Source organism: Falco cherrug, chromosome 10, assembly GCF_023634085.1.
Source record: "Falco cherrug isolate bFalChe1 chromosome 10, bFalChe1.pri, whole genome shotgun sequence".
Taxonomy (NCBI): Eukaryota; Metazoa; Chordata; class Aves; order Falconiformes; family Falconidae; genus Falco; species Falco cherrug.
In genome coordinates this window covers 20633263-20654903 of record NC_073706.1, presented here as the reverse complement: position 1 = coordinate 20654903, position 21641 = coordinate 20633263, and the positions used below count along the sequence as shown (strand labels likewise).

The following is a 21641-nucleotide window of genomic DNA, read 5'->3' as shown; positions in this document are numbered from 1 at the left end:
TTGTGTATTACCATAAATGGCAGTTGCGCAAAGCATGTCAGATAAATTATTGTGCTTCAGTATTTCTATGCTTTTGAAACTTTTTTTAAAAACAACAAATGCTAATTTTGTTTTCAAATTGACAGGCTGAGGAGAGGCATGGCAATATAGAGGAACGACTGAGACAGATGGAAGCACAGCTAGAAGAAAAGAATCAAGAACTGCAAAGGGTACTGTGCATATTTTTGACAAAGATATAAACCTGAAAGAAAGAATCTAATTCCCTTAATGGCTGCCTGTCCCTCAACAAAGCTCTTTTTATTTCTCATCTCTAAAATAAATCCAGAGTTTAGGCTGGCTGATAGTTAGGAGATTTGAGCCACTGTATTATGGCTAACCTTAGATATCAAGAAAAAGCTGAAGATCTCCAGTGGGAATTTGAAAATGTGTTTGGAAATACCTAATTGCTAGTCATTCTTTCTAATAAGACAGATCAAAAAGTTGCTGAATTAAATGACTATGGAAAAATTGATTCCTGGGTTATAAATAATGGAATTAGTTCTGAAATCTGCTGTTTTTTGAAGCGTAAGCTCAGATTTTCAAGCTTCTGATCTTGAAACAGATACTAAAATCTTAAGCGTCCCTTATACTTCCTCACAGAGTCATGGAGGTACATGCAATATTCCTGATTTTTTTTGAAAAATATTTCTGTTGAACAAAATACTTTTGAATTAAAGAAAGCTTACTGGCTTTACAATGTGGAAATTGTTATAGACAGTAAATTTTAAGTTATTTCAGTAGCTTTTATGTATCTTAGGCTAGACAGAGAGAGAAGATGAATGAAGAACATAATAAGCGTTTGTCAGAAACCGTTGATAAGCTTCTGTCTGAATCTAATGAAAGGCTCCAGCTTCATCTCAAGGAAAGGATGGCTGCCTTGGAAGACAAGGTAACAAGTCACATTCCAGCATATACATTAATTAGATGTTCACGTTCTGTAGTGATTTGTGTATTTTGCAATGTGTCTGTAACTTCATTAAATAAATAATATATCCTTATTAATAAGTAGTTGGTGATAAGGCTATTTTCTAGTGCGGATTTTGAAAATATATTCTTAAAATTCATATGGTGGGGGGTGTTTTTTGGAGGCTGTCTCTGGGTATTGTACTACAGTGTTGAGAAGGCATCTTTTAAGAAGCTTTATCCTTTCCTGTTTGACTGGTGTGGACTGCATAAATAGGTTCATCCAGTGTAATATAGGAAGACTAAAGAATTGGGACTAAACGTTGACCCTTTTCAGTTCAGTTTATTTCCCACTGTTTTTGCCTGTTACCCTGTCATTGGGAGATTCTTGCCAGTTGAAATAGTCTTGCATTTTCTTCCTCGGTAGATAATTTTGAGGTGGGTTATATGAATATAAATGGACAGTTCCCTCTGTTGTCAGTGCACATCTCGAAGCTTTCCCTGTATTCAGTTCATCTTCTAACTTACGATGTACTTCAGTTTCTTTCCCTTCTGCTTTTGGATCTAGGTCCTTATGGATTTTTCTTCCATGCATGCCTTTAAGTTGAGTCCCTTATTATGCATGGAACAAAGCAGTGTCTTTTAAAGTAGCACTTTGCTTGTTGCTGACTTTAATTGCTTTGTCTTGGATTAAAAAAATACTTTGTTTCTTTTACTGGAGGATGAAGCGATCTTCTGGGGAAATGTTTCAATAAAAGCTGAGTGGCTTTTGTTTTAGTCATGGCAGTAAAATGCTTCAGTTGCAGTATGTAGCGATATGTTCAGTGTTTTAATAAGCGTTTACTTTCTCTTGCATTCATGTCAACTCAGTCCTCATCCCTCGACCATCAGTCAGGTATCTAACATGTCTTTCCAGAATTCCAGGACTGTGCTCCCCTCAGATCATTACAAAGATTTAGTTACTTCTTTCCCTGCTTTTGTGCTCGGAACTGTGAGGAACTGAGTATTGTAGCACAAATGTGGGTCCCGCTGTTTCTTGTCCTTTGAGTTAATTGATGAAGGTGCTTATCAGCTGGCATCTAAGGCTGCAAACTTTGTCTTGTGTTTTTTAGTTAACATCAACTGCTTCCTAATACTTCTGAAATTCTTATGGGCCTTGTTATGACATCAACAAGGTTGCTCTAACATTCTTTATAAATTCAGTTTCTGATAAACAGCTGGTTGTGGTTTGGTTTTTGAGTTTTATTTTTAAAATGCTTTAATGTTGGGGGGCATGTCTTAGGGTTTACTCCCCTTTGCCTTCCAAACTCTTAACTACGTTATGAATAATGAGGAAAATATAGTTGTCTTTCACTGTGAGTAACAGCTTCTAGTAAAGTATTCTTGCTGCGGCTTCCAGCTCATTCTTTTATGATAAGTTGGGAAGAAACATTCAGGTAAAATTTCAAAGCTTTCTTCTGATCACTTGGGCTCTTTTCTCAGAATAATTTGTTCACATACGAAGTTTTACTTGCATCTTAAAGGTGTAATAATGGTATTACTTACCTCAAGGAAATGTGTTTAGCAAAACTTTTTGGCAATGGTGGAAAAGGAAATGAAAGTGACCCAGTTATAAGTTTCCTATTAAAGGGAGAATATCTTTTTTTTTTCTTTTTTTTTTTTTTCTCGGTATCACATACTATAGTCAAATGCAACAATTGAAATTGGTTTTGATTGTTGTAGCTCTCAAATGTTTGTTAATTCTGAGGTGATTCTGAGTCAGAATTTGGAAACTGCTTTGAGTAGAGTTTGTAGTAGTCAGTAGCATTTACGTTTACTGGAGTTGCTTAGAAGTCGTGGTATAACTATAAAGATAACAGTTCTGTTGTTAACAACGGCTCTTAAGTCGGTGAGTGTTGTAGTTCTGGGGGTAGAGTACTTCCAAGGAATTCCTGTGTAATAATGTTGTAGGTCAGGCAAGTAAAAATAAAACAAAAACCTAATGGTAACAGCCAGGAATGCTTTAGTAACCACTCCATGAATTACTTTGAATTATTTCAGCTGTCTAATTATTCCTTTTTTTTATTTTCTAAATTAGTTTTCTCGAACGGAGCTTTAAAAGGCTGGTATTGGTATTAAATTTTTATGGCACTTGTGCTATTATTAAATCTATTATTTAGAGGGCTGTACACCTGAAAGGATAAACCCTCAACTACAATCAAAGTGAAATGATGTGAGCAGTAAAGTATCTGTAACTTAAGCTGCATCTTTGGATACTCATCTTGGTTACGGTTTAAGAGTTGAAAGCTTTTATAAGTAACATAATTTGTGATGTATTTTATTTTAGAACTCGCTTCTTCGAGAAATAGAAAATGCAAAAAAACAAATAGATGAACTTCAGCATGAAAAGGTATAATACACATTTCTGAAATACTATATTGGAAAATAATTGCTGCATTGCTACCTATTTTCAGTATCCCCCTATTTACGGGGGATTTGAATTTCCCCGTAACACTTAACATTACCTGGAGTGTTAAAAAGTAGGGAGCTGTTATTGCTTATTTTATGGTATTGTGTTGCCTCATTTTTATGATGATTTTATAGGTAATACATAGCTTTTTAGTCAAAGACTTAACACATTTCTAAATACGTAAAGTGGCTGGATATACTAACAGTTTGCCAAAGTTTGAAGATGGCATAGAATTTTTATACTGTTGTATGTATGACTTTGAACAGTAAAAAGAAAAGAGAACTGCTTTTAATGTTGGGTATTTTCCCCTAAGTTTTTTCATATATCATTGGGTATCATGAAAAACGTGTTCAGCTGATACTTTTTTTTTTTTTTTTTTTTTTAAGTCTGGGTTGTAAGGAGAGAAATATTTATTACATTTGGCCGCTCCTTCGCAATAGCAGCGGTCTGGTGTTTAGCTTGTGCTGGAACTGACAAATTCCCCTCTTGAATAATAGTGGTGGGGCCTTTCAATTCTTTGCATCCTTAAGCAGTGACGCTTGATTTTGTCATCACACTATCTGTTCTGAAATGATACTTGGTATTGCTTATTAAATCATAGGTGTTGTACTGCATGTCCCCAAATCATTCTAGTAAGTAGCTAGGCCAAACTGTAGAGGCTGTGATTCTGTAATAAAATGAAGAACGCGTTCAGAATATTTTGCAGAATGTGCTTTGGATTTTTGTACATGTAGGCCAGCAGTTTTCACACAAGGCACAGATGTTCATCATCAGCCACTTTTTATTAGCCTTTCGTTTTCTCATTCATTGGATTTCTCTGTTGTGAAATTCTGAGTTTTAGAGCATGTAAAACTGTCCAAGTTAAAAGAGAGTGTTTTTAGAACCTTTTGTGCACAGTTGCTTGAAAGATCTTGTTTCTTATTAAATATTATCACTACATTATAGTGAATTTAATAATATGTGAATTTTATTTAGTAACTGTTTTTAAAATATATATTGTCATTACCACCTAGAGTTACAGTATAGGGAGGCCATAGTGTTCTTAGATGCTCCTTCATGATGGTGCTGTAATGTGTATAGCAATAAATTTTTAGATTTTATGTCATTGAAGGGTACTTCTTACAATTTGCTATTTCTGAGTTTCACAGAAATGAGATCAAAAGACTAAATGTTAGTTTATTAGTCGGTATTTGACACTGATTATTCTAAAGTGTTTTATGTATTTTATCTATTTATTTTTGCAGGATCAACTTGTATTAAATGTTGAAGCATTAAGGGCTGAAAATGACCAAGTGAGACTCAGAGCAACATCACTTCATCATAGGTACCAGTACTTAATTTTAGTTCAGTTTTTTCTAATTTCTTTAAATTTGCTAAATGTGATTTTTTTTCTATCATAACTGAAAATACTTCAGTCATAGCTATAAAATGTATCAGTTTTTAGAGCATATAAAGCAGTTTTTATATTGCTTAAAGAAAAAATCGGCGCTAGTGGGACAAGAGGAATCATTTGGGTGGCTGTTTTGGTTTGTTTCCTCCAACCCCCTACCTTCATAAGGAAAAAATGTTTCTTTGTGTTCTAGCCGACCAGATTTCAGATACCCCATGACATCTTCATCTGTGGCTGACAGTCACACAGACTCCTATGGCACCTCATCAGTGTTAAGGCGTCCCCAGAAAGGACGTTTGGCAGCTCTCAGAGATGAACCTTCAAAGGTAATAGAACTCTGAAATTAAAATAAAAATAAAACTTTGGCCACAAAGTAGATTATTAATGAGGCTAACCTATTGCAAGGAGTTTATAGAATTTTACTAATTAATGCACAGCTACTAGTCTTTTTAATTGTTAACAAATAATTGCAAAATTACGATTTTGAACTCCAATTTGGTTTAAGTACGATAAGCCTGTAAAATATAATTTGAAACAGTCCTACTGTTGTGTTTATACGCTAATTTAACGTTGCTGTTCTGCAAGCAAGTCTCGGTCCCATTCAGGACACATAAGTTCTCATCACACAAAGCTGATTCTGAAAGTCTTACTGGATTTGATAGCAAAATTGTACTGTAATTTATAGTGTATATAGCCAAGATAGGTGATGATTCCATTTATTCAATGGAGCTGTCCACTTTTAAATTTAATTAAATTAACTGTAAGATGCGAAGTTTTCTACATCATAGCTTTTTTTTTTTTTTTACCTTTCTCAAAACATTGCTGTCTTGGTGGATGCATTCAGCATGTAAGTGGGCTTTTTAAAAATTATTGTAAACATCTTGAAAAGCAGTAGAAAAGTCATATTTTCCCCATTTGAGTTTGGATTATTTTTTTTTCTCTTAATTCTTTTAGGTTCAAACTCTGAACGAGCAGGACTGGGAGCGAGCCCAGCAAGCAAGTGTATTGGCAAATGTGGCACAAGCATTTGAAAGTGATGTGGATGTGTCTGATGTTGAGGATGATAGGGAAACTATATTCAGTTCAGTTGATCTGCTGTCACCAAGTGGTCAGGCTGATGCTCAGACTTTGGCCATGATGCTTCAAGAACAGCTGGATGCAATCAACAAAGAGATTAGGTATGGTCTATCTGCTGTTAAGGTTTTGATAAAAATGAGTTTCTGTGAAACTAGAAATCCTTTTTTTTGTGGTTACTTGGGAAAATGGTGGTTGCCCGTTCAGTTTCCTTGCAGGGGCATTGACAGAAGTAACTGGTTTGATTATGCCCAAGTACTCTTTTCAGGTTCTTTGTCTTTAGTCCTGTTACGGAACAGACTGTGTATTACTAGTTTAACAGAAACCCTTGTGTGGTGGTAACAGCAGTAGTGTTGACCACTGTTTTTCAGATTGGATTAGATTTTTCCAGTGTGCTGTTTTGTCTGATAAGTACTGCTTCTTTCTAATGAAAGTGTCAGCCATTCTCTTTATATGGTACTTGTTTGAATGTCATGTTCCATTGAAACTTTTTTTCTTTTAGACTTATCCAAGAAGAGAAGGAAAACACAGAGCAGCGTGCAGAGGAGATTGAAAGCAGAGTGGGTAGTGGAAGTTTGGATGCCCATGGCCGATTCCGGTCCATGAGCTCTATTCCCACTCCCTATGCAAGTGGTTCACTTGCTGGTTCTTCCCCACCTGGCAGTGGCCGCTCCACCCCAAGGCGGATTCCACATAGTCCAGCACGAGAAGTGGACAGACTAGGTATTATGACACTGGTAAGTAACCCTTAACTTCATTTTTTCAGAAGAGTGTTCTTTTTCTCTAGGAAATGGGTTGTCTGATTTTTCCCTTCCTCTCCTTCTTACTCAGCTGTATTTTTCCTTTCTCTAGGTTTTTCTACTGCTTCCTTTCAACTTCTATAAAAAGTGTAAGATACAGTCATAATCATTAGGAAAAACGTTCAGAACTCAAGTCTATTATTTGGTCAACATCTCATGCCTAAGTATTCCTTCTGTTATGGTCTTGCTTCCGACTCCTCTTCCTAGAAGAAATAATGTTTTCTTTTCAACCCCTGGTACAGCAATCACTTTCTGCCTCTGCTTTAAACTTTATTTTTAGCAGTCCACTGTTCTGCTAAATATTCAACTAAAAAGTGATTTACATCTATTGCATTAAACTTTAAGATTGTAAAAGTATCACAACTGTTTTAATATTAGTGAGTGCTAGTGTCTTGTTTTAGCCTATTAAGACAGGTAGGTAAAAGAGGTATCTGTTAGATCTAGTAGGTGATGAAATAGTAGCTTGGGCTTAGCAGCTCAGCGAGTAGAGGAAGATGGATCCATTCTCTTGACAGTCCTATGACTGCTTAGAGAAATTAATCAGTTTAGGAGCTGCTTTATGCATGTAAACCTACCTATAAAAACAAGATCCAAATTTTCCACTTTTGTGTTTTTACATATATGTTAAACAAGCCTAACAGTTTCTCATACCTTTTACTAAGGAGCATCTTGGATACAGGTATTTGTTTGCAAGCACTCTCCAGGAAAAGCTCCTTCTCTAATTTAGTTCTGTGTACATTACCTTGTCTCCAGATTTGCGTATGCATTTGGGAACTGCACTTATTAGTTGTATGTGCAATGCTATACTTACTAGACCTTGTTGTCTTGGATTACTGTACTTGTATTATGCCTATACCATCCCAATCAGTAGGCAAGGAATGCTATCCATCACTGTAAGAGCAAGTGGACTGTAAATGACAGACTTGGCTCATTTAGTTCTCTTACAGGAGTGTTTAAGAGCAAGGATTTCGGCTAACTTCCTTTGGCTTTTTATAATGAATGTGTACATGTAACAAAAGTTCTGTCTTTTTTTTTTCTTTAATAAAAAGGAATTACTTTTCTTGATTTTTTTTTTTTTTTTTTTTTTAATTATACTAGCTCTAGCCATATATTCAGGGCCAAGGCCACCTCTTTTACAGAAGTTTCAAAATGTGGAGTGCTTTATATTCTAATATTTCACAGTAATAAGTAGTTAAGCTAAGTACTTCTCTTAAAGCCTTATACAATTTTCAGTAGCTATTTTCATGAAAACTAGATCAGAAAAATGCGTGCAATATTAAAATCTAATGTAATTGAACAAAACCCCTGTAATTAAGCTCACTTTAGATTGTAAGAACTGTGAATCAAAGGCACTTGATCTGTTGTTTGCAGTTGCATTTGTCTGATATTTTTGTCCCTGGCAACTGATTTGTGAAAGCTTTTGTGAAAGTTTGAAAACAAGAAGCTATACTTCTAAAATTACAGAACAAGAGCTTTCTAGAAACTTTGAGAAAGGCTATTATGAATTGTTAGACTGAATGAGTTCTTGTAGTTAATTTTTTTTAATAGAAAGTTGCATTGGTTTATGATCATGAAGGCAAATTAGCTTAATGTGAACTGCAGTAGGGGTATTAGGCAGTTCAGTTAACTGAAAAGCCCTTACAATTATGATTAATTAAAAAGCATCAGCATCATAAATTGTGCAACCTACACCTGTCTTGAAAAGTTCTTGTGGACATATTTCGTTCCATATGGTAAACGTACTTATTTTTATGGGTTATCAGATTTAATAGATGAAAGATATCCAGCAAGGGTAAAATGAGCCTGGTGCTCTTTGTCTAAGAACTTGAGGAGGGACTAGATGATCTTTAAAGGTCCCTTCCAACCCAAACTTCCATCGTTCTGTGAACTTATGATTTATTAACATAGTACTCTATGGTCAGATTGAACAAAACTTTACATAATAATGCTGCATAGCTTGCATGTATTCTAAATAAAAAAATACTAAAGGTTGTCATTTGTGGGAGGGAAACAACACAAAATTCCTCTCCCATCTCCTCCCCAATGTCAAAGGGGACTGTCTTAATTTTTGGTTACAGCCTTTTGAACCAATTTGTTGTAAATGCAATGATAACTATTAAAAAAAATCTAAATTAAAAATTTCTCAGCATTGGTCTGAATAATTTGGTAACTTACTTATGTAACTCAAGGTTGCTGCCTTGCTTTTTGTGCTGGCAGAGATGAGAAGTACCAAGGAAGTGAGATAAGGCTTTTGGAGTGGATAGAGGATAAAATAAAACCTGGTGGTAGACTCTTGTTCAAACATTTCAGTACTTTAAACTTAGTAAAAAGAACGCAATACTGTTACCGTATAGAAATCAGCTATTGTTGGTACTCACTCAGTCTTTCACAGTTATTAAAGCACGGCTGCTTTTTATGCTATGTAGGAAACAACTGCAGAAATCACCGAGGTGTGGGAAGGGACTAGTGCAGACAACGTATTAAGCCTGCTATGGTGACCGTGTAGGTTATATAGTTCAAGGCAAGTCCTTGACTGGAAATCTCACCTTTTTAAAAGCAACACCTTATACCCCCATGTACTTTACTGATTTTCTTGCTGAAGATAATACACATTTTGTTTGCTAATTTGCCTATGGTACCAATACATTCAAATATCGACAGTACTTTTGTAGGTAACCAACTATAAATCTTGATATTATTATTTATTTATTTTTTTTTTACTTTTCCCCTCTTCAGGGATACATTTAAGTAATCTGTGATTTGAAGAGTGCCTCATACTCCGTATCTTTCTCTGTGCCATTGCTAGAATTGTTATTTATATTCTCCCTAATACGTTTTGTCTGTGCTAGTTGTTTCAGTCTGTGGTATAGTTTAAAATAAATACAGCTTTTCCAAATTTCTTTTCTTTTCATGCATCTATCTGTCAGCCTAGTGATTTAAGGAAACACCGTAGAAAGGTAAAAATCTTTAGTTTGTTTACTGGCATGGCCTTTCATCTCCTTCCCTGTCCCCAAACTAATTAATGGATTACAGGAACATAAAAGAAAGCATTTGCAGGGTAACTCTGTAACAAAGCAAGATTATATGCTCTTTGATATTAAATATAAAATAGCTTATAATTTTAACATAAGTGTGGGTTGGTTTTTTTGCTGGCATGGGGGGACTGTTGTGTCACTTTCTGTTTGTAACCACTATTCTGCAATCTTTGTGAAACAATACTGAATTTTAAAGGTCTGTTAGTGCACACAAAAATTAGTCATTTTCTGTTACTGAAACTTTGAGGTAGGCCATACCCACAGGTATGTAGAAACTGACTTCATAGAATGGGTAATCTCGCTAATGATTATTTAAACACGTAACAGTGAGAATCAAGATGCCTTCTTTTCACAGGACTCTTTGGTTTTCTGTCTTTGCGCTTGCTTAAACTTAAATTAGGTATATTAGTTTTATGGTGCTGAAGACATTACTGTAGTTCTTTGCTCTGTGAATGAATGAATGAAAGATGAGTGCTGCTTGCACATTTTACTAGCTAAGACTGAAATTTAGTAGTTTGTCACTAAAGGTAACAGAAAACTCGGAGGTCAAACAGAAAATAGGCAACTGCAGATGGTAAGGGCAAGAGTAATCCTTTAACACTGAAATAATTGATTTTTCTTTTCAGTATTTAGTACCATTGATATTGCATTCATGCTTTGGCATTTCCAGCTAACCCCTCAAGTTTTCATTCATATTCTGTTAGTCTCCAGCTTCTAGAGAAGAGGTACGAGATGACAAAACCACAATAAAATGTGAGACATCACCACCTTCTTCACCTCGATCTTTGCGTTTGGACAGAGTCCAAAAAGGAGCTTTGCATACAGTGAGCCATGAAGATATCAGGGACATTAGAAAGTAAGTAGCTGTGAATAGGTCAGACCTACCTTAACTTAGTATTTCAGCTCATCAGAATAAAATCCTGAAACTGCAAAGCTGTTCAGTCTGGAGGATTTTAATCTAGATATTGAAGTGTTTCGCAAAAGTAAAGAGTATGAACACATAAATGGGTGATTATTACATAAAAAAATAATGCATATTTTGTAAATGAGCAGGGATAGCTTGACGTGAAGAATTCTTCTGGTACTCAAGGCCTACATTGTTTACTTCATGTTTAGGAAATTAAAGATGTAGAATTCCAGTCGTATTTCATAGGTTGGAATCTAGGTCTGCATTTCGAAGTAAGCTGCAAACTGCCATCATTTTAATTGAAAAAAGTTCTTTTCAAAGTGCCTAAGTATCTGGATGGATTCCACTCAAGTATTTCAAGCTTTTGTTATCTGCCTTAATTTGTTCAGGAACTTGTGTTGTCAACTTTGGCCTCTCTGAATTGCACTTTAAACACTTTCCTTTCTTAAAAAATTAAGAATTGCTTTGTAGTTCCATGCTATAGTGTATAAATATTATCACTTCCTTTCTTGCATGATTTAGTTGTTTCCACTGTTTATTTAATGACATGTGTTTTAGTAGATACATTTCTTTTCATGACTCATTAAAAGCTGAAATTAGATGTCATTATAGAGTTACTGAGCTTTCATTAACTTGCACAGAAACCTGAACTTGTTTCTCACTTTGTTATGCTAGTGAATGTGTTGTACATGCACTCCTTTGACTCCTTTTCTTGTAAAGTTCAACAGGCTCGCAAGATGGTCAAACAAGTAATCCTAGTAGCAGTAACAGTAGCCAAGATTCCCTTCATAAAGCCCCCAAAAAGAAGGGCATCAAATCCTCTATTGGCCGCTTGTTTGGCAAGAAAGAAAAGGGACGACCTGGACAAACAGGCAAAGAAACATTAGGGCAAGGTTGGTTTGTTTTTTATCTTGGGTTTCTTTTTGCACAGTGAGAGAGCAGGGTACAGAATACTGAATATTAATGATGTATGTATCAGTATGTGCAGATTTGACTGGATTATTTTGGTGCTGATGTACACAGTAATTTTGGAACTAGTGACACTGAATCTTCCAGTAGTTCCTTTTATTAGTGTAGGATTCAGGATCAGCTAGTTGGGTATATTGTTATCTTTTAGTCTTCCACAGCCAGGTTGTTGAACCTTATTGAACTGTTATGGCTTGTTTTGTGAAGCAAAAATTTCAACTGTTCTTTGGAAGTGAAAGAGGCTTTTGTTAGTATCGACATCAACAGTCATATCTTCACTTTGTACCCAAAGGAACCTCCCTTGAAATGAACCCAGCTGGCTTAGCAAATGCTACAGTGACCTTTGTCTTTTGTGTAATTCTTTGCATAAAGCAGCATCCTTGAAGTTGACACCAACCATAAGTGGTATGGGAACACTGAGAATTCATATTACAGGTGGCTGAAATGAGATTCTCAGTGTGATTCCAGCTGGCTTTATTTAGGCAGCACATATTTTAGTCCATACCAATCTGATTTTCCTATTTTTGTACACCATTTTGATGGATATGTATTCAACTAGGAAATGGAGTGATAGATCTGCTTGGAGGTTTGGCTTTGTATATTTCTGATCAGTAATATTACAATTTGTTTGGGAAAAGCAGTAGTGATTTTTGAGTTACAGCTGGCCAAACCAGACAAGATAAGACTGGTTTTTTGTTTGTTGTGTTTTCTGTATTTTTCTTTTGTAGTTGGCATGGCAGAAGCAGATAGTTCCTCTCAGGATGCATTAGGTCTCAGCAAGCTTGGAGGTCAGGCAGAAAAAAACAGGAAAATGCAGAAAAAGTAAGTTATCAAATATTTTTAATCTGTTGTTAAGGAATGGCTGTGTTTAAAAATGTTTTGTTTTCTCTTTTTGTTTTGTTTTCAGGTGTTTTTGCCTTGTATGTGCTATGGCTAATAAGCCTCTGTAGAATATTTTTTTTTAATTGTTTTTTCCAGAACATCAACAGTAGCGTAGGTTGTGGTAAGTTTGAAAAGAATTTCAGTGCTGAAAACTTATTGTTGAAATGCAGTAATAAACAATCTTGAAGATAAAAGTGGAGTCTTATCAAACCTTCCCCCAAATGTGTTATATTTGATACCTGCTTTGGGTTTAATCCATTTGGAAGATTTCCCCAAAGTTGCTTTTGGCTGCTACTTGCTCCAGAGTGTAAAAGAGTGGACAGAGTGAAAGCAAGAGATGTTCTGTGCAGGCATCCTTCTGTATGCATTTGCTGGTTCCTTTCTAGCTGGGGACTCTGAAAGTCTTTCCTTTTGTGTTGCAGCTGCTAACTGCTGCTGCGGTCACTAATTTTTTCGCTTCTGTTTGAAGTTGTCTTGACATTTGCTCTCATACGTTTCAGCAGCTGAAACCTTTTTTTTTCATTGCACCATACTACCCTGATAGTCACAATTTATAAAAAAAAGAGAAAATTTCCTTTTTTTGTGGCCTTTTAGATATGTAGCTACCTTTTCCTAGTCATGAGAATTTTTTCAGTGTGTCCAAGAAAATCTGTAGTTTACTGTTCAGCTTCTGAATATCTATCACATGCTTTGTTGTTCCCAGACTTAAGAGATGAAGCAAAGACTATAATAATAGGTGAAAAATAGATATTGCTACTAGTAGAAATCTTGACTTAATGCTTATATGGTAATACAGGACACACTCAAATTTGTGTAAGACCAGACATTCTTTGCATTTTTCCACCCAAAGTTTGAGCCATATACCTTAAACTTTTGTTGCTTCTGTTCTGTTCAGCTGTCTACTCTGTGTCAAAAAAGCTGACCAAGATCAGAAAAGTCTTGCTTTTTTACTTGCCTTCTGAAGACAGAATAGCGAATGTTGAAAGTGTGCATATTTTCTCTTTGCAAGAGATTTCTTGCAGTACCTAAGTTCTATTAACAAATAAGAATAAATGCCTGGTGACTGCTAATGAAAACCAGCAGTGTGTTAGTTTGAAAAGTCAGAATGGAATGTGGTTTTGTTTGTATAACAGAATGCTCAGCTGTTTTTCTTCAGACTGTTAGACTGAAGGCAATCATACATTATTATGATCTGGTATTTTCCCTTTTCTCCAGAGCTTTAAAGCCATACAACATCTTGGTTGAATAAATAGTTTTAGTCTGGCCATATCTAAATTGTGGTAGGCCTGTTCTTTGAACAATATAGATCTTTCTGAATACCAGCAACAAATTTCATTCTAGAGTAAAACAATCTATACTGTCTTGCTTTAATAAATGCAAAAGAATGCAGCTGCAGATAAATCATGACTTTTTTTGGTAAACATTCTGCTTGTCAAATTTACTGGTATTACTTAAAGTATTCCTGTTGGTTGCTTAAAAGGCAAGTGTCTATATTAAACAAATGAAAACTTTTAGTTTGAAGTTGCCTTGCCTAGCTATTAAACATGGGTACGTGCTTATTCACAGGAAAGTACCTATGATTCAGATATTTTAGTGAAAGTGGGTATGAAACAAGACTGTTGATGAAAATAGGTATTATAATGTTTAGGTTCATTACTGTTACTGCTGAGAGCAGTAGCAGGGCTCTTTTGAATTTACATGAGAAGCAAATCTGCCATTTTAAAAATCCCAGCAAGGTACTTTAATCCAGCTGTTTCGGAATCCTGACAGGTATTCTGAACATAGGAAGCAATATTATCACAAAGTATCAGATGCCTTGCTGCCTTCTTGAGATGCTCATTATCAAAAAGAAAGTGGTAAAGCTGCCTTGAATTGCTTTTCATTTTGATAGTGGAGGAGGATGGTGTTAAAACAAATCCTTGAGGCTGACTGTTCACTTATAAAATCTTGTATTCAGCAAAAAGAATTCCAGTTACCTGAATGCTTGGAACAATGACAGCTACTTCTATTTATAGCTGTCTCTAATCCCTATTTGCTTGCTTATGTTTCTGATTTCTGCATGCATGCACACAAACAGGCTGAGGGCAAAATTCAATGTCTTCACTAACAAAACCTATTTATAGTTACAGAATTGAATTACAGTATACCTTATTTGTCTGGTTTTGTATGCATTTGAGTTCAGTTTAATCCTAGTTTTATATTTTTCCTTCATTGTTTTATTTTCCTTTTGTTTACCATTTGATGTGGTAGTGCAAAATCAGGGTAAGTTTATTTTTATTTTATTAGGATTGTTGTGAAAGTATGATAAATCACATTTGGATTTTTTAGCAATATATTAAAAGCTCTAACTCAGTCTAATTCTGAGAGGAGATACTAGATTTGAAAGAATTTATTGTGAAAATGTGTTGCTGAAATAAATCCAGTGTCATCTAGTTGTGTGAAATCTAGTTCAGTGTCTTGTCTTAATTTGCATGGTGTGAGTGTTTATAATGGAAATATTAAAGCCTACTTAGATGGAATTAGTTTTGTAATTTGGCTTTTGAAGGTTCTTTAGCCATAATAAATACTTGTGGCAGTTCATGTCCAAGGTAGATGTATTTCTGTAAAACTGTTGCTCTGTTTACTAAATCTGTTAGTGTTTTGTTCATGTTGTTCATTATCTTTGTGAGCTGTACTATTGACAGTTTTTGCCACAACTATATTTGTGTTTTTGTGTGTACACCACAGCAAATTTAATACTGTATTAATCAAAAAGGAAGGCAACCCTAAATTTAACTCTCCTTAAAAAAAGTTATACACACAAAGTTAATTGCGTACCTGAAATCAAAATATAACAAGGCTATTAACTTTCTACTGATGCTTTGCCTGAAGTTTTCATCTCATGTTTTGCTGCTGTTGCCTTTCAGTTATAACACTTTGCTCGTTCTTCTCCACCACACAACAGTGGTTTTGCTGCTCCGAACTTCTTCCATACCAGTTAACGGAATCATAGAATCTTTTAGGTTGGAAAAGACCTTTAAGATCACAGAGCCCAGCCAGTAACCTAGCATTGCCAAGCCCACACTAAACCATGTCCCTGAGTGCTGCATACACACATCTTTTAAATACCTCCAGAGACCGCGACTCAGCCACTTCCCTGGGCAGCCTGTTGCAATGCTTGATAACCCCTTTGGTGAAGCAATTGTTCCTAATACACAACCTAAACCTCCCCTGGTGCAACTTGAGGCCATTTCCTCTTGTCCTATCACTTCTTACCTGGGAGCACAGACCTTCAGTTCCATCCAAGAAGTCTGGAATATAGCATTCCACTTTGGCTACAAGTTCTGGATTTATCCATTCCCATGCAGTCTTAATCCAGTGATGAAATGACTTTGCTCTGGGCTGCTTTGTTTTCGTTGTGGAGTTATGTATGCTTGTCTGCCAAGAGCCATTCTAAATACAAATATTTCAAATGGTCTTTAAAAGGCCTCGTGTACTACTACATCAAGCACCTGGAGTTTTGACGTAATTTCTTGTCCCGCATGACCATGATTTGTTTGTTCTCCGCAGCTGGTGTTAGAAGCTTTTTGAATGTGTCTATCAAGTGTTCTCCTCTTGAGCAGCACATTTGGTCTCCCATTCCAAGTGACGTTCAGCCAATAATAAGTCTGTAGACGACTATCCCTTGGTTTTGTCACCTAAGAGTTATTCCAGTCACCAGCTACTCCTTTGACTTTCTTTCGCACTTCCCAGTGCCAGCTTTATACCATCTGTTAACATTGCTAACACTATTGCAATATTCTTTTTATCTTGCAAAGATATGAGGCTGGATTTTGCCCCCACATCTTAAATGGCATAATTGATGGCCTGCGAAATGAAACTGGTGTGTCAGTTGCGACCTTTACATAATCTGGTCATGTATTGCTGGAATGCAGCAAGTATCTTGGTGAAGTTGGAAGGGAATTGTTGGAAAAACAAAGTTCTCCACTGTAGGAAAAATCCACTGAAGCATCATTTGCAGATGAAGCAGCAGTTGCTGTTGAATTCTTCCTATGAAATATTTTGTGCCTGTGCTGTTTTGAACTTTCAGCTTAATGATTTTCAACACAAGCAAGTTTTCTTTTTCTTCTTGCGTGTGAACAAATTGCGCAATTAATTTTCCACTTCATGAATGCATTCCTCTTTGGATCCATTGAATAATTTCTGCATAAAGTTATCTTATAAGCATTTTTTGGTTTGTTTGTTTCTATGTCTACATGTTTGTCTCCATCACGTAACCCTTCCAGCCATACAATTGCTTTCTGCGTGCAATACCACCGTGAGTTTCAAGTTTGCATCATGACCTATCCTTATGCTTTTGGTACATTCCCTGTACTACTCTTCTCAAAACGATGGTTAACCTGAACTACGCAGAGAGACTTATAAAACTACCAGAAATTACACTGCAGTTCTCAAAACTCCATACAAAACCCCAAGCAGCTCTATAAGCTGGGGAGAGGCAGTGATTGCACGCTCGTGGGGTCATCCCAGTGAAACCTGAGGCTGCTTTGGGCATGTCTGTGCTCTTTCATCACTGGTGGTCCTCCCTCACTGCATGGTCGTGTTATCACAAGCACCAAACAGAAAGATGGAGACAAAGACACCAATTCTGAAGTTAAACTACTTGGAAAAAACCATTGTATTCCTTTCTGGCAAATACAGTATTAAGCATTTTATTCTGTTCTTACCAAGCACTATTTTATAATATCTCATTCATTTATTTTTCCTATTTTTTAATCTTTAAACAACAAAGTGAAGCAAAACTGAATGTGTTCCAGGCTAGTGATTTGTGAGATTAATGTCATATGTTCTACAGTAGCAGGAAAATACCTGATCCCTTATTCATAATTTAGAAATAGATATATCTTTCTGAACCATACAAATATGAATTAGCTTTTACAATAGTATCTTTGTCAGTGAAATCTAACTACAGAGCTGCTAACTGCTGAACACTGTTTCCACATTAATTGTTGGACCCTGGAATGGGTACATTAGAGTGATTATTTGTACCCAGTAATCTGGCAGTTCCTTCCTTCCTCCCCTTTTGTTGTTCCTGGGCAGCGCTTTTAGTTAGGTTAAAGTATTGGGAGGCTCTTCTAGAGTGATAGGAATTTATTGACGTGCAGGTGGAGAAGTACTATGTGGTGATAAAACAGTTGCTAGTATATTTATTACTTCGTTGATTATTTTTTTTATAGCTAGTTATTCACCAATATAACGTGAGGATCCTAAGTATGCTGCCGTGTCTCAAAGAGCTGAGTACTGCATATCTGTTTCGCACTAGTAGCAAAGAAAGCTACTAGTCAGTCAGTAACCCCTTCTCAAGATGTCTTGTGTGATAGTTTTTTTAATATCTGTAACTTTTAAATATTTTATCATCTTAGATCTGTTCAACAATACAGTTATGAAGGCAGGGAGGCCACACCTTGAATCCTGGGTTCAGCTCTGAGCCCCTCACTGCAAGTGGGATGTAGAGGGGCTGGAGCATGTCCAGCACCAGGCAGGGGGCTGGGGCACAAGGCTGATGGGGGGTGGTGGGGGGAGCTGGAGGTGCTCAGCCTGGAGAAGAGGGGGCTCAGGGAGGACCTGATGGCTCTTTACAGCTGCCTGGCAGGGGAGGTTGATCTCTTCTCCCAGATAAAGGATAGAACAAGAGGAAATGGCCTCAAGTTATGCCAGGGGAGGTTTATATTGGATGTTGGGGAAAATGTCTTCACTGGGAGGGTGGTCAGGCACTGGGCCAGGCTGCCTGGGGAGGTGGTGCAGTCACCGTCCGTGGGGGCGTTGAAAAAGCATGTAGATGTGGTGCTTGGGGACATGGTTTAGTGATGGAGTTGGTAGTGCTACATTAATGGTTGGACTTGTTGATCTCAAAGGTCTTTTCCAACCTAAATGATTCTATGATTCTAAATTGTGAGAAAAGGATAAATACATGACATAGAATCTTGAATTTGTAGTATTGCTGTTCACCTTAATTCTATACTCGCAGGCATGAATAAAAAGCATAAACCAGTAAAAACTCCCCAATCAGGTGTATTTGTTTTTTCTAAACTTCTGAGGAGAGTGAGTGGCAACTTAATCGTATGCAACTAGCTTTCGAAGGCAGCTTAAATATGCTTTTTTCAGACTTTATCCATTTTTTCAGACAGATGTATCTGGGCAACATGGCATGCTTATACCCGCAGCACTCGTTTTTGTCTCTCGGTTTATCAAACATTTTTGGCAGCTATTTATAGGGATCTTGTGGGCTTCCATTGTTTCTGTAAGCTGAATTGTCAATATTAAACTTCAGTCTTTTCTGTTTCAGAATAACAAAGGAAGTTGTGTCATCATAGGAGATGAAAGCTGAGTTTCAGTACACTGCCTTTCAGAATATAACTGCCAAAGCGTGGGTCTCTGGATACAATGGTTGTCTGAAGCTGTGCCTGAAATTCTGACAGGCTCGCTATTGCAGACTGAAATTCACCAATTAAATGGTTACTGTCCCCATTTCCAGCCTTGACAGCCTGATGGACAGTACCATTGCGATGGCATGGGTATCTGATATACTCATAGATTTCCACAGGTTTCAGATCTGCACCTTGACAAATGACTGCTTTGGTTCAGTCTCATTTGCTGAACAGAAAATTGCAGCGATTGAGAATCTGACTGACAAATAAGTCTGACCTCTCCAGTTTGTGTTGGCAGTGTTGGTTAGAGTGTCAGTAGCAGTTTCAGGCACAAATTTCTGAAAGGCAAGGTCCAGCATCTCTGCCACTCTGAAATGTCCTATCCAGTTCAGCTTATATCACGTGTGCTGTGGCTGCCTTAGTGGGTGTATCATACAAGGCTGAGAAAGGAAGAAAGCTAACGATTGGAAATGAGATAGTAAATTGAATGCAGTGTTTAAATTATAACATCTAGTTATAACTGGTTTCTCTTAGTTATTAATAACTCTTTCTACAATTGTAGGCATGAGTTGCTGGAGGAAGCCAGAAGACAAGGTTTGCCTTTTGCACAGTGGGATGGGCCCACTGTAGTTGTGTGGTTGGAGGTAAGTGGTCTCTCCAAAATAAATAAAAGATAAAACCCTCAACTTACAGACTTCTGAAGATTTTAAGGCTTTGGAGCCGGGAATGTTTTCCAGATCCTGCTTACTTCCTTTTTTGTGTTTCAGCTGTGGGTTGGGATGCCAGCCTGGTATGTGGCTGCTTGCCGAGCAAATGTGAAAAGCGGTGCTATCATGTCGGCCTTGTCTGATACAGAAATACAGCGTGAAATTGGGATTAGTAATCCTCTGCACAGACTGAAGCTGAGGCTGGCCATTCAAGAAATCATGTCACTAACAAGTCCATCTGCCCCTCCCACCTCAAGGACGGTAAGGAAAGTGATCCAGCATTAAACATCTTTTAGAACCATCAGAATTTCCAAAAATTCTGCTGTAAACATGTAACTGAAAGGACTTGAATTACAAATAAGAATTTCTGGAAACATTAAATTGTAGAAGAACACATTATTTAAATATAGGGTGTTTCTTCCTTTCATGGAAATTAAATGAAGGAAAACCTACATTTTCTTTCTCAAGGGAAAGAGAAGTTAAATTAGTGTAAGTATGTAATCCAAAATGTTATTATTTGCCTCATCTTTTGGCCTCAGAAGAATTTATGATACAGGTGAAGTATACATCTGCATACAGAAACTTGTAAAGTAGTTGGAGGCTCTTTTAATCCATGTATAAGGCCATTAACTCCAAATAACGATTTAGACTAAAACACTAGGAGTCTACCTGTTTCTCTGTACTATAGTATGATTCTAGGCACTTAAAGTTAGTGTGAATTTCCTTTCATATGTGAGCCTGCTCTGCAATCTAAAGCTATTTCTGAGATTCCTGGGATTACATACTAGACTACAAATGTATTTTTTCAGATTAGAGCAGAGTCAAGTGTTTGCCCATTAATTACATCAGTGTAAGCTATTTATCACATTCAATTTTGTTAATATCTTTGAAGAAAAGTGATCCATGTTAATAGGCTTTTATTCCATGCCATTACTTCCAGTAGATGTACCTGTACTTAAGACCTTAGAAACCATTGCTTTTGCCCATGCCTGCTCCTTACATGTACCGATTGCTTATATGTTCTGCAACCTTTCCTCTTTGTTACTGCTTTCCTTTCACTGGATGGGATTGGTTCCCTGTGGGGTCATATTAGACCACGGGAAATGTCTGGGTAACACATGAAGAAATGGAAAATCTTACAGCCACACAACAAACGGTTAGTTTACAGTGTTGCCACTTCTGTTCCTTAGAGTGCTTTTCCCACTTTTTGAACATTTGAATCAAGTGCCATTTGGTCTTTTTTTCTTTTTCTTTTTTCTAAATTAATGCATTAAAATTCTGGATCATTGCTGCTTCTAATTATTAACCTTGTAACCTGCATCTTGATAATTTTTTTTTCCAGAAGGGGGTGGGGGGGTGGGAAATCAACACTGATAAGATTGTAAACGAAACTCTTTCTAATTTGTAGAATGGAGCTCTGATTTGTTTAACTAATAGACAATTTGAATTACTTGTGCAGAAATTTTTTCTTTCCAGAAATCTTAATCAATAGATGAGGTATACAGCCTGTCACATGAAAATGAGTGCCTCGTGTATTTTTTTTACAATGCATGATGCTTGTTTTTTCTAGATGTTTTTGGTATGCAGTAGACTTAGTCTTGCAGTGCGCCTTTTAACTTTGATCTCCTTACTAAACTTAAATACTAATACATATGTGTGTTCTTTTGCTTTTCTAACCACGTAACAGGAAGATGAGGAGGGAAGCTGGGCTCAGGTTGGAAACTTTATGTAATATTATAGACTATATGTAAACTGTGAAAATTTAGAGCATTAAAGAATCTGGTTTTCCTTTATAGTTTATGTGACTCTTGTTGTGGCTTGGGGATTGGTAGAGGGGGAAACTACAGGCCTATCTCTGTGTAATACATACTTTTATATTTAGGTGATTTAAATATTTTCATGTTCTAAGGATTCCAAGAACTAGTGGTTCATCATTGAAAATTTGTAAAATACTTTGTTACGTAGCACATAACAAAAAAATGTTATTCGTAAGGATTTTTAATATTAGGTAGGGCTGTTAGGAGGAGGAAATATTCAGAAGCCTTTGTTATCATTAGCTTTCAAAAGAGTTACCTCTAGCTT

General features: G+C 36.5%; 1 protein-coding gene across 6 annotated transcripts in view; it reads left to right on the top strand.

The window, feature by feature from the left end:
- PPFIA1 (PTPRF interacting protein alpha 1) overlaps positions 1-21641 on the top strand; it is a 61428-nt gene that overhangs the window by 28060 nt on the left and 11727 nt on the right. For 2 of the 6 annotated variants that reach the window (XM_055722853.1, XM_055722852.1), the window contains exons 10-24: positions 126-209; positions 797-928; positions 3269-3331; positions 4636-4715; positions 4975-5107; positions 5736-5959; positions 6358-6592; positions 9583-9612; positions 10395-10546; positions 11318-11490; positions 12292-12385; positions 19415-19496; positions 19620-19820; positions 20653-20715; positions 21247-21273. In XM_055722853.1, coding sequence (XP_055578828.1) covers positions 126-209; positions 797-928; positions 3269-3331; positions 4636-4715; positions 4975-5107; positions 5736-5959; positions 6358-6592; positions 9583-9612; positions 10395-10546; positions 11318-11490; positions 12292-12385; positions 19415-19496; positions 19620-19820; positions 20653-20715; positions 21247-21273 — 1773 coding nt within the window. The remainder of the gene's footprint in view (positions 1-125; positions 210-796; positions 929-3268; positions 3332-4635; positions 4716-4974; positions 5108-5735; positions 5960-6357; positions 6593-9582; positions 9613-10394; positions 10547-11317; positions 11491-12291; positions 12386-19414; positions 19497-19619; positions 19821-20652; positions 20716-21246; positions 21274-21641) is intronic. The other 4 variants (XM_055722855.1, XM_055722854.1, XM_055722858.1 and 1 more) reach the window with 4 other exon arrangements.